Genomic DNA, 12899 nt, shown 5'->3' on the forward strand with positions numbered 1-12899 from the left:
ACAGGTGTACTATCGAGTCAGTTTCAGAGTAGCAGCCGTGTTAGTCTGTATTCGCAAAAAGAAAAGGAGGACTTGTGGCACCTTGGAGACTAACCAATTTATTTGAGCATAAGCTTTTGTGAGCTACATCCGATGAAGTGAGCTGTAGCTCACGAAAGCTTATGCTCAAATAAATTGGTTAGTCTCCAAGGTGCCACAAGTCCTCCTGTTCTTTTATCGAGTCAGTGGAATGTTGGGACATTCTGGTACCGTCAGCAATAGTTAAAGGGGTTAATGAAATGTTTGTTCTCAAATTTTTTGACTGTATAAGCGTGAAGTATTATAGTTGTGTATCTGTCAGGGTTAGAACACAGTTCCCTAACAGGGCTATGGCATGGCGCAAGGGGTAGGTTCTGTCCACACAGGTAAGAAGAAACCATGTTATAACACAGTTGTGCCACACAGCTGTTTCACCTGCTTATTTTTGTAGCATCAAGAGGGACGGTATGTTAATTTCAGTTTAATGCAGAATGTAACTTACAAGAACTGGTCATGCCCTATGTTAATAATATTCATTAGGAAGTTAGCCCTTTCCCAATGAGCAAACATTTCCCAGATAGATCCTGGTTTTTTTCCTCCCATGTTAATATTCACCAAACAGTCTGGAGGAATACTTGTCTGTTCTGTGGTGTTCTCCTGCTGTTGGATTTGACTGTTTGTTACTGGCTCTTCTTTATTCGTGGCTGGTGGTTTGTTGCCTAAGTCACGTGCTATTGTTTCTCCTCTTTGATTGGATGTCTGAAAAATTTTAAACAGAAGAACAATGAATATGGTGGCACTTTCCAGCATGAATTTTCAGACAATTAATCATCTGTGATTCAGTTATTTGGGGATTTACAGACATTTTCATGAATACCCTCCAGATGTCATATACTGATGATAATATAACTCCTGGTGTCCTTGCAAATAGAACTCATTGCTTTTGATGGCTGAAATACTGTAACTTCTGTTTATTATTCAACAAGCTTTGCTGTTAGCACAAACCCTCTTACATTAGTAGTGTCATCTGTTTTACAGTAAGAGCTGGAGAGTGCTGGGAACTATACAGACACATGGTGAGAGGCAATGTCTGACCCAAAGGGCTCACAGTCTGACTAGACAGACTGAATGAGGGAGAGGAAGCTGTGACCCAAAGAGGGTCACACGGCAGCCCCATCAGCATTTGACATAGGACTAGAACCCAGGGCTCCTGAGTCTCAGTTCAGTTCCTCGTCCACTAGACTAGACTATGGTGCATCTCTAGTTATGACTCCACACTACTGGTTTTTAATGCCCTGCTCTAAACAGTGCCTGCAGCATTGTTTACACTGGCAAAAATAGGGCCCCTAATTCATTACCGGTGCTGCTCTGCTGCTGATAGCACAGGTCTAGGCAAGGCTAGTCATGCACTGGGCTGCTCAGACCCATTCAGAGCAGAGCTGTGATGCATTAAATGCCCCTTGCTGCCTGGAGCACTCTCTGTACTAGCCGCCCCAAGCAAGGGTGGGAGACTTTTCAGAAACGTGGCTATTGTAGACACAGCCTGAGGCTACGGCGAGTGACACGCACCCCCTGTCTCGACAAGGAAAGCCGTGCTTTGCAAGATGGAGTGGGCACTTCGAAGGGCAGCTGCTAGTTTGTTTCAGGCCCAGCAGTTGCTGTTACCCGATCGCTGAAATTGGGGCTAATCCCAAGCACTAAGGGCAGCCTGAGAGTAGTGCCGGGCAGGATCAGAAAAGCCCTAGTGCACAGAGCACTGGGCCCCGAGGACGGGGATTCATTTACAACACATTCTCAGCTAGCACAGCTGGCAACAAAAGAAACATCCTTGTCCACTGATCTAGAGCCATGCTAGCAACAGCCACTTCTTGGAAGCCTGCCTGACAGCCGAGTTTGAACACATTGGCAGCACAGTTCAGGGTCTCATAGATGAGGGGGCCCCTCGTCCTGTCACCTGTCCAGTGCTGCTTTCAAAAGCATTTCCCCACTTCCAAGAAAAGGAACAGTGTTTCTTTAAAGAGAGACCAGCAATCCTGCAGAGCCAGCATTAAAAACTATCATTAGGAGCCATTGTATTTAAATTAGAGATAATCTTGGGCACAATGTGGGGAGAGAATGCTGGGTGGGGCTGCGGAGAAAGCTGCAATTTCCCTTGCCATTGTCACTCTGCTGTCCCTGATTGCCAGCAACCACTGCAAATTCCAGTGATTTACTGAGCCATAGGGTATAATTTGCACCACGTGCAAGGAGTTAAAGTGCCACCAGGCATCCCTGTCAGAGTGGCTCATGACGGGCTGTCAGCTGGTCTTTATTCCTTTCTGTTCCTGAACAATCTACATACACTTGTCAGCTAAATGTGGGAGGGGGCAGGGCTGAGGGACCATGATACCAGATCCTCCAGTGCAGAGTCTTAATGCTGTTTTGAATTTGTGCTCCAGATGTGCACTGTTCACTCAGAGATGGTGATCAGAAGATGGTCACATGGCCAAAGGCCTGTGGGAAAAGTGCAGCCCTACCTGCTAAGGGATGCTGTGAGTCTGTAACTTGTGATACCTCACTCAGTTTGAGAGGGTGAGACTAGGCCAAGCAGTTGGTTTTGCTTTTGTCCATAGTTGGTTTTCAACTTTCCAACTCTCCCGCACTATTGAGATGCGGGGTCACTGGTGTGAAGGGCAGTCGTTTGTTTTGAGTTTTTTTAAATAGACATGATGAAATGTCCTCTTGTCTTTTTCTAGGACCGAGTCTGTGGCTGAGAAGATGTTGACTAACTGGTTTGCCTTCCTCCTCCATAAATTCTTAAAGGTGAGGGGGAGACTGAGTGGAGAGATCCTCTTCCTCCTTTACCCATTCTCCTTACGCTTCCCCAGCTCTCCTCCTGCCCAAGACCTAGTGGGTGACTCCAGCCTTTAAAATGCCCGACAAGACCCAAAGTAAGGGGGAGACAATAGCAGAGCAGAGATCTGGAAATAAGACCTGTGTTCTGTGCATTTGGAGCTGTAGTTAAATTAGCTGAGTCTCAGCTAACCATCTCCGTGCTTGGCTTTGTTCAACCCTGAGGTTGCATGTTGCACATCTGAAATGTTGTATGGATGACAAGCCTGCAAGGAAGCATGCCTGGTGCATGCCTCCCTGTCTCCATTCAGCTGAAGGAACAGAGTACCGTTGCCATCCGTCAGTGAGCCCTGACACATAGGAGGCTTTCACACCTCAGAAAAAGACCTGCCTGTGTCATCTAGTCCATGCCCCACCCAGTAAAGTGTAGTTCCCTACAGTAAACTCTTGACTGCTTTGTTCAGCGTAATGTAAAATAACCCAGGTCCTGGAGCTTCTACCGCTTCCCTGAAGCACTGTGCACAGCCTGTTGGATCTCTCTAATGGGGAATGTGCCCACCTTACTGTTCAGTGTAACTTTCCTTGCTCTGTGTAATCCCATTTCATCTAGCTGTACCCTCTGGAGTACCCCCAAACAACTCCTCTCCCTACATCATTCAGGACTGTGAAAAATTTTACACCCTGAGCGCCGTAGTTAGGTCGACCTAACCCCCCAGTATAGAGGCAGCTAAGTTGACAGAAGACGTCTGCCATCTTGGAGAGGTGGATTCGCTACGTGGACAGAAAAACCCCTTCCAGCGACATAGGAAGAGTCTACACTATGTCACTACAGTGGCATAGTTGCAGCACCATAGCTGTGCCACTGTAGCAGCTGTAATGTAGACATACCCTCAGATTCCTTCTCTCCAGCCCTGGGGAGGCAAGCCACGGATGATGCCCACATTGAGTAATGGCCCCTTGGCATTGGCTTTCCTCTCCAAGTGCTGCTTTGGGCCACAGACCTGCAAACACTTACTTTGGTTGTTAAGATTCAGCCAGTGGGACCGTGCATCTGCTTAAAGTTAAGCATATGTATTAGGATAAGGCCCTGCCAAAGAGGCACCTTCACCTAGATTTTGTTTTGCTGTGTGTCTTGTCGAACAGGAGTGCGCTGGGGAGCCGCTCTTCATGTTGTACTGTGCCATCAAGCAGCAGATGGAGAAGGGCCCTATCGATGCCATCACAGGGGAGGCACGCTATTCTCTGAGTGAGGACAAGCTGATCCGGCAGCAAATTGAGTACAAAACATTGGTGAGTTGGCTGTCCGTGGGACCCAGCTTTGAACTGTACGCGTCATCTCCAGCTGTAAGTGACTTCCTGTAAGTTAAAAGAAGCTGTACAGGAAGGGCAGGATATATGCAGCCCTGATGCCCCAGGGTAGAACTAGCTGCGTCATGTCAGAATTGGTCCTTCATCGAAAGCACAAGCAAGAAGTGCACAATTTTATGGCCCAAATTCTCAGCTGGCTCAACCCATACTCCAACATTGTGGACCACAAGCGTTGCGTGTGCAATAATCTGTGGGACGTAAGTGCATGTAATGTTATGGCCCGATTTTCAAAACCTCAGGGTGCCAGGGCCATGTGCAAATTAAGTATGTACCTAACTTGCTTGTGCAGATTGTGTGCAAACAGCCCGGGCTGCTAAAGTTTTTGGAAAATCAGGGTTTACATGTGGCATCACAGACCCTTGTCATCCTTTTTTAAATCTATCTATAGCTCCCCATGCCCTTGCCCTCCCCAAAACATAACTCCAGGGGACACCCTGAAGCTCTTGTTATACCAATAAAATAAAAACCAGCAGGATCTTATTAAAGGGGAAAAGGCAAAATGCCACATTTATTGTGAATACAGAAAGAATCATAGTAAGCAGTTAGTTATAGCTATAACATTCCATTCAATTTCATATTTATTCACACATTCATTCATACACACACACACACAGGTTCTGCAAGGTTATCATCATAGTTACCAGCCTTAGAGTTGCTCATGCCAAGCCACTGGCCAGGTGGCCTGGACATGAGGAGGAAGCAGGGCCTTGTCAGATGCTCATCTGATGCTCCTGGAAGTTGGTTTGCAGAATCAGACCCCAAAGTTCTCACTGTCTAGAGTCCCTTTTTATAGGAATTTCTTCCTATGCCAGTCTATGGGAATTGCTTCATCATGCTGTTGCTGAATCAATCAGCAGATGGCACATTCCTTTGACGGCTCCGTGCTGCCAGATGTTATCTTGTTCTTTGGTTCACCCATTCTTGAGGCTGTTGGGTGGATTCCAATCTGCCCTCTGGGGGTCCTCTGGTTATTTCCACTTGACGCCTTCTTCAGCCAATGGACACTGGATTCTTAGGCTGGCACCTCCCTGCTCATTCAGTTATTATCCACACCAAGCATCCATCCACATACATCCTCTATCTCTATTTTAATCACAATTGTTAACAAAGCAAGATTAATACAACAAAAGGGCGGAGAGTCTCTGGGTGCTGTTTCTGTTGTTACAGAGTATTGTTTTGAGCCTCTCTCTGTGTGAGTGGTTGTTGTTACAAAGAATTGCTTTGAGAACAGACTCTGTCTTAGAATGTACTAACACAATTAGCAGCTTGCAAGTTTCACACATAGAGGGAGAGAAACAGTACCAAAAACCAAGAGACCTCTTAATTAGTGAATACCCTGGAATTTGAACTATGGGGAATCAAACTCATTTGTGATTTTAATACAGAACTTTTTTAATATGATCCAACACTCTTAGTTTAATGAGTTTCCCAAGGAGACTCTAGATACAACAGCTGTGATATCAATGCAGAGACTGGCTTTTCAGGGGAATTCAGCGTTAAGTGTCTCTGACCCATGATGAACGTTATCACTGTTATGCTGGATGTTTCTCTGAAGCCCTTTTGAGAGCCGTATGGGTCTTCTCCCTCTCTAGATCCTGAACTGTGTGAACCCCGATAACGAGAACAGCCCAGAGATCCCCGTGAAGGTGCTGAACTGCGACACCATCACTCAGGTCAAAGAGAAGATTTTGGATGCAGTGTACAAAAATGTCCCCTATTCCCAAAGGCCAAGGGCTGTCGACATGGACTTGGGTAAGAGCAACCCTGCCCTGTGAGAAGTGGGCGGGGAGGTGGCGGGGGGAGAGTTAGAGAAGTAGCCAGTATTGGGGTAGTTCTCAGAGAGATTTGTAATGTTCAGGAAGCTGATCGCATTGGCTAGAGCCAGGATGGCTCGCTTTGTGCACACTTGCTGTATCCTTACCTCCCCCACAAACACACACTACACCCCTCGGAGATGCTGTTTCTGCAGGACACAACACTGGGTCAGACTCTTGACCTGTCTTAGCCATTGCACTCTGCAGACCCTGTTAATGTCCCCCAGAAAGCTGTCTTCGTGGAGCAATTGCCCAGTGAGCAAGTGACTGACACCTCAGACCACCTTCAGCTTTTTACACAAGCCACCTCCACAGCCATGTATTGACAGTAGTGTTGGAGGGGACCCGTGGTTCAGATCAACACCCCAAAATCTAATTACATTCCCCCACCCTGGGGAAAATTCTGCTCTTAGATGCAAGGAAGCAACCCACATTGACTTCCCTAGGGCTTCACAGGAATAATCAAGAGCAGAAGTCAGCCCTTTTGTTGAACACCCCTTCCTGGGAGCTTGGCCTCTGAGAGACTCATCTCTCATACTCATCTCTCATGAGACGGATGTGGACAGAAGAGGCAGGTGTCTTTTCATCCCTGACCATCATGTCTGCTTGCTCTTGCCTTCCCTGCAGAGTGGCGCCAGGGCCGGATAGCTCGCGTGGTCCTGCAGGATGAAGACATCACCACCAAGATTGAGGGCGACTGGAAGCGGTTAAACACCCTGATGCATTATCAGGTAAGAAACCATCCCTGACGCAGAGCTCCCAGAAAGCAGCCAAGCGGAAGGGAAAGAAAAGCAGAAATTTAATTCCTCGGCGTCTCGTCTAACAAGACAGACAGGGAGGTCACGTTCTTATGATAAACCAGAATGGTTCGGTGTGCTCATGCATTAGACAAGAAAGCATCCCTGACGCACATCTTACAGAAACGAGCAGAGTTGAAAATTGACTAAATTAAAAATGCCAGCCTCTCTCACCAGATAGACTGGGTATGCAGAGAGAGGGCTGCACTGTCACTGTTAAAGATGTGGGGGCTGCAGGGGGCTATCATGTCAGAGACCTAGGCCTGGAAATGGAAGCCTAAGTGAGAGAAAGGGGAGGGCAGTATAGGAAGGGAGAGGGGTTTCTGTCTCTGAAGCATCGTCGATAGGCCACCAGGCACCATGGGGGCAGATTAGCCGCCTGATCCAGTGAGGCGGAGCACCGAGATACATGGACGACTTGTCTCTTCCAGTTTCTCACTCTCAATCCTCCTACATGTTGATTCTCCGTTCTCGTTCAGGGGATAACAAAGGCAACTAGTTTTTTAGGAACAAGGGGACGTCGCCATCACCCTGTGTCCTGCGCAGCAATCGCATGGCTTCAAAATTAAAGGCAGTCACAGAGGAGTGTGCCGCCAGTTAAGGGAATATCGCCCCAAGCACTGTAAACATAAACCTGAACACTGGGAAATGTTTCTTAATCGAGAAGTGGTGGAATGTGTTAAGCTCTGGAATGAGTCTCCCAAGAGAAGCATCAGGAGCCCCTTCACTGGGGTCATTTGAAACTAGACTGGTCAGAATGCTATAGGAGATGCTGCATTCCACAGTGACCAGGATGGATCAGATGACCTACAAGCTTCTTTCCGTCTCTGACTGCTGTTAGGCTAATGACACCAGCCAAGCACAGCCTGCCTTGGGTGAGACTTGAGCAGCTAGAAAGTGTTAATTATGGTAGGTCAGAGAGAGAGATAAAGGTACGTACTCAGCCAGGTCCATCTGTCCACCACATGCTGGAATGTGCTGGAGTGTAACTGTATCCAACCACCCGTGAAACTGATTTCCAGTTAGTAGAGGCATTGTTCTTGAAACCCAGCGCTCTGTATTGTACCCCAATGGACCTGTCCATAGCCTTCCTGTAGCTTCAATGTACCTTGGAGTAACCCTCCTAATTAGTCACTAGAAGAAAGGAGGTTGGCGTGTAGTACGAGGATACTTCTCTTTCTGAGCAGAATGGTTTCTCAAGAGAAGCAGATCTTTCCATGAGGTACTAGCCAGTTGCCTTTTGAACAGAAACCTTTCCCTTTTTACTTTGCTTGTTTGTTAAAGGTGACTTATCTCGTGGCTATTCAGTGGCCTCTCTTTGAAATGAGTTTCATGGGTCTTAGCTCAGTTCCTAGCAGATTGGTGTCCACATCACAGATACAACCACCACAGCTGGCTTTTAAGTTGGCAAGCACAATTCAGGATGGGCTTGGGCCATGTATCCTGAGGTCCATGTGCTCACTTTGATTGAACTAGTGTGCTAAAAATAGCCATGTAGCTGCAGCAGGATGGGCTAGATGCCAGAGTATGTGCCTCGGGTCTCAGATGGGATTGTACTCAGGGTAGCTAGCTCAGCCTGCCACCTACATCATTGCACCTATACTGCTATTTTTAACACCACAGCTCAATCAAAGCCAGTATGAGAGTGTTTACAGAAGCTAGAAGTTACACCCCCAGCTCCGGTATAGATGTGCACCAAGACAGTGTGAGCGCAAAAGAAGGGATTAATCAGAGAAGGTGGGGAGGAGCGAGGGAACTTGTGATCAGCAGGCAAGTAGGGAGGGGAGAACCAGTTTGATTTTTAAAAAATCATAATAATGGGCCCAAGCCACAAAGGTCAGATCCGAACTTTCCCAAAGGGTTGTCCCGGCCCATTTCTAGTGAAAATAAGAGCTACCTCCACAAAGCCACCCTGCCTTTCATATCAGACGTTTGTATGGTTCTGAAATGTTCAACCTGTTCTTTCCTGTGGGTGAAGCAATGTTACGCTGAGATCTGAAGATGCAGTGTGCTGTGTGGGGAGATGTGCAGTTGATGTCTGCAGCAGCATTTGCTGTTTCTGCTGTGCACGTCATGCTGCAAATATGTTGCATGTGATGCTCCTTTGTGCTCTTTTTAAGAGGCAGCATTGGCTAGTAGACTGAGCATTTTGCCTCTGCCACTGACTCTTTGTGTGGCCTTGTAATTTGGCTAAGATAGCAGAGCTAACACCTTGACTCTGGCAGAAGTGCCATGGCATCTTCAGGACCCATGAGTGGTCAGAATCTTGCTTTAAATAATAATGCCTATCTCTTGTATAACACTTTTCATGAGTAGATCTCAAAGCACTTTACAAGGAAGGTCACTGTTTTTATCCCCATTTTACAGATGGGGAAACTGAAGCAGAGGTAGGGGTAGAAACCCAATCTCCTGAGTACTAGGACATGCTGGAAGTGTTAGCTGAACGACAAGCCCCTTACCTCTATACTGGGACACTGAATCAAAAGGATCGGTGAATTGCCAACACAATTGACACAATTCCTGCAGCTTCTAAGTACTGTATTCTGTGGAGGTCTCCCATCCAAGAACTAATCCAGCCTTACTCCTGCTTAGTATGATCATGCTTTAAGGTGGTTCAGCTGCAGGTTCTAGTTTTTTGGACAGTATCAGCAATCATTTATTATTAGCTGGATGATTTAATTCCAAGTCTTTCTCTTAATCCCACATTTCTTCATCAGCTCTTCAAGGCAAGATATATTTTTTTCTGGGTTTTTTTATGATAACGTCCCACCTACATCATAATCAGCTGATTGTCTTTGTCTACCCATTAAATCATTAATCTGGTTTTCACAAGCATCCCCTGTATGGAAAAATCAAATAGAATTTAATAGGAAATGATCAGCTTTCTATAGATTATTTTTGAATAATGTTATAGAATTATTATGTGTTATAGAATTGAATAGCGAGCTGTATCCCTGCTGCTGAATTCTGTATGCTGGCTTAAAAATACCTGTAGAAAAGGTCTGTTAAATTCTCTAGGGCTTTTAGAAGAATTTCTGTAGAATCCTACAACATTTCTGTAGAACCCTATCTATCCCTGTTAAACTCTGTAGGATATGCTCACACATATTTACCCAAGACAAATGAAGCACTCGGAGTTTAACATCAAGTGATTTACAATGGCTTGTGCAGGGTTAACTTGGAGGCAGCAAACCATGAAGAGACATCACTCACTGGGAGGCTGGAAGGGCTGAGAGATTAGAAGACTATTTTTTAAATGAAAAATTAGCAACAGCCAGGGAAAATGCATATGGAAGATGAGATTCGGACACCTATAGTGGTTTGGCTACGGAATGTCCAAAGCTGGAGCTCATTAGCTGCTCTGGTATCCTTGCCAGGCCATGTCAGTAAAGAAGGTATTTGCTGGATATCTTGTCTGTTGTTCTCCCCACTCTGTTTTTTACCATTATTTTTAAAGGGGTTTCACATAGCATGTTTCAAGCCAGTGGAAGAACCAGAATATTTGTAAAGTTGTAAAAAAAAAAAAAAAAAAGTCAGCCAATTTCTCATGTGTTTCCAGGGTTCTATAGGAGTGTGGTGGCAGCAGGGCAGAATGGGAAAGGAAAGTATGTTACATCTGATTCTAATTTGTACACTGGTGCTTTTTAGCTGACGAGTCATTCTGCCCAAGCTTCAGAGGGCAAGAGTGCTCCCTCTATATGTGTGGAATTTTTAATACTTCTCTCCTAGTTAACTACAGCTCTGATGAAACCGTATCCAACCACAGCAGCCTGGAAATTATTGCTTCTTTGTGTGAAAATCCAGAGCTTCCTTTGTATTCCTTGCACTGGAATGCTTAGATTTCACTTTTGTGAAATTAAACCAAAGTGGCAGCTAATAACAGCCTAAGAAAATAATATCACCACTTGATCGTTGCTTCCAGTGACTTAATAAATTGGGAGAAGTGAGGGAGGAACGGGGGGAGAAGAGGGGAAATAACAGAGGTGTGAAGTGTTGTACTTAGTCAAATAGAAATATTTCATTTTTGCTGGGTGTAACATGAAGCCGTATTATTATTATTAATAATAATAATAACTGACATTTATATCACTTCTTTCATCCTGAAGGATCCCAAAGCACTTTACAGATCATTATACATTAGAGCTCATTTTCCTGAAGCTAAGGTGGAATGTGCCAGCTATTTTGCACTGGCAGTAGTTATTCAAACTACCTTCAGTATGAAACTGCAGGGGGAATTTAGGGAGGTGGAATGTAATCATCCCAGTTGGAGTTCGACCTCAATATCACTGTGACTCCACCTATATTCAGGGAGGGTGCTCACGGTTCCATAGTGACCACGTGTGGTCAGAAGCTTGGGTTTCTGTCTCATCAGGCAGTATTGCACCCCCTTGCACTGGGGTTGTCGTTTGTATGGCAGTAACACCTACAGGCCTCCAGTCATGGATCAGGGCTCCATTGTGCTAGCCGCTGTACAAACACAGAACAACAAATACAATCCGCCCCAAAGAGCTTATAATCTAAGTTGTTGTCTAAGCCATGCTGCTTGCGTCTCCTCTAATGTGACAATCAGCGTAGGTCTAAAGTCTCTAGACCTTGCAAAAACAGGGAGTCTTTAGGAGGGGTTAGAATGTGGAGGAGGAGTGCATCCAAGAGGAGGCTCGAACAGAGCTCGTGCAGGAGCTTGCAGAGAATGAAGCTTAGACTTGTATTAGGCTGCCACTGGTGATCTTCAAAGGAGGGAATGACGGGCTGATTGAGTGATGAAGGTCATTTTAGCCGCTGCATTTTGGACAGAGTGGACGGAAGAGATAAAGGTGTAGGGGAGCCCATAAGGGACGAGGGGTTGACCAGGGCCCAGGTGTGTGTTTTGGCTGCAGGGACAGAATCAAAGGGTCAGATTTTCAGTATGGCGTGGAGAGCCAAGTGGCAAGATGTGGCAAGAGCCTGGATGTATGCAGGGAGTGGGGAGTCAAAGATGAGTGTGCAAGATGGTGAGGCTGACAGGGAGGGAGGTGGTGTGAAGAATAGTGCAGGAAAATGGAAGTGGGGAGAGGGGTTTAGGAGGAAGAGTAAGGAGCTCATTTTACCCATCCAAGAGAGAGAATCCGATATGCCGCCTGGTCAGAGCAAGACCAGCATGAAGAGAGAAGTTCCAGAGTGATTGGTGGAGAGATGATAGATTAGTGGGTGTCACTGCATAAGAAGAAGAGGAGTCCTTAATAAGTTCTCCAGGGCAGCACCTACTCAGACCAGTATCCAGATTTATGGAATAATGCACCCTGGCTGGCAAATTGGGTATTTAGACCTAGGGGACAGATAATTTGGGGTAAGGAGGGGATGTTTTCTTTGTGTAACCCATCACGCTCCTCAGGGAAATCACTGGCTAAGCCCTAGAAAGCACATCAACCTGAAGATACTGTAGGGTTCACTTTCCTATTCCCCTGCCATCCTGCATCATAAGGTTCTCAGTTCAGAATTTAAAAAATGCTAAGGTCTGTTAAATTGAAATCTGTAGATTCTTAATTAATGAAGATAAGTTAAAAACTTCCAATGACTATTAGATTTATAGGGAGGGTAAAATTAAATGCTGCCACTAAAACTTGCTATAACAGAATCTCGTTAGCACTAATGTTCATTTATAGTTTGAGTTTCCAGCGTTTAATCCTTTTTTGGTGTAATAGAGGGACCGACAATTTAAGATTCTGAAAGATAGTTTTATGACTTGTTCAGCTGTAAATCAAACTTTTAAAGTTCATAAAAATGGTTAAAATAAAAAAAATGGTTTAATAAGAGTGTTTTATGGTCCATAACATTATTATAGCTGTTTTATTCCCTTTGCGTTACGACTTTAATTGGATCGCAACAATTCTTGAGATTCTCCATTTTATTGGATAAAATGTAATCTTAAATCAAAATGACCAAAAATGTCTTCAATATGTCTTCATTTATCATCCCTTTCCTTCAAGGGCTTGAATCCAGCAGAGGACTCAACAAGATAAAGAGGGGTGTCTCTCTTGTGTTAAGAAAACAGAGCAGGCTAGTGGGATTCGGTTTTTTTCCCCTTGTCCTC

The 12899-nt window shown here is 45.4% G+C and overlaps 1 protein-coding gene across 3 annotated transcripts in view; it reads left to right on the top strand.

Annotated features, from left to right (window-relative positions):
* Positions 1–12899, top strand: part of PLXNA2 (plexin A2) — a 318604-nt gene that overhangs the window by 293213 nt on the left and 12492 nt on the right. For all 3 annotated transcript variants that reach the window (XM_075122021.1, XM_048826414.2, XM_048826415.2), the window contains exons 23-26: positions 2754–2820; positions 3994–4140; positions 5811–5970; positions 6660–6763. In XM_075122021.1, coding sequence (XP_074978122.1) covers positions 2754–2820; positions 3994–4140; positions 5811–5970; positions 6660–6763 — 478 coding nt within the window. The remainder of the gene's footprint in view (positions 1–2753; positions 2821–3993; positions 4141–5810; positions 5971–6659; positions 6764–12899) is intronic.

Source organism: Caretta caretta, chromosome 21 (assembly GCF_965140235.1).
Source record: "Caretta caretta isolate rCarCar2 chromosome 21, rCarCar1.hap1, whole genome shotgun sequence".
Taxonomy (NCBI): domain Eukaryota; kingdom Metazoa; phylum Chordata; order Testudines; family Cheloniidae; genus Caretta; species Caretta caretta.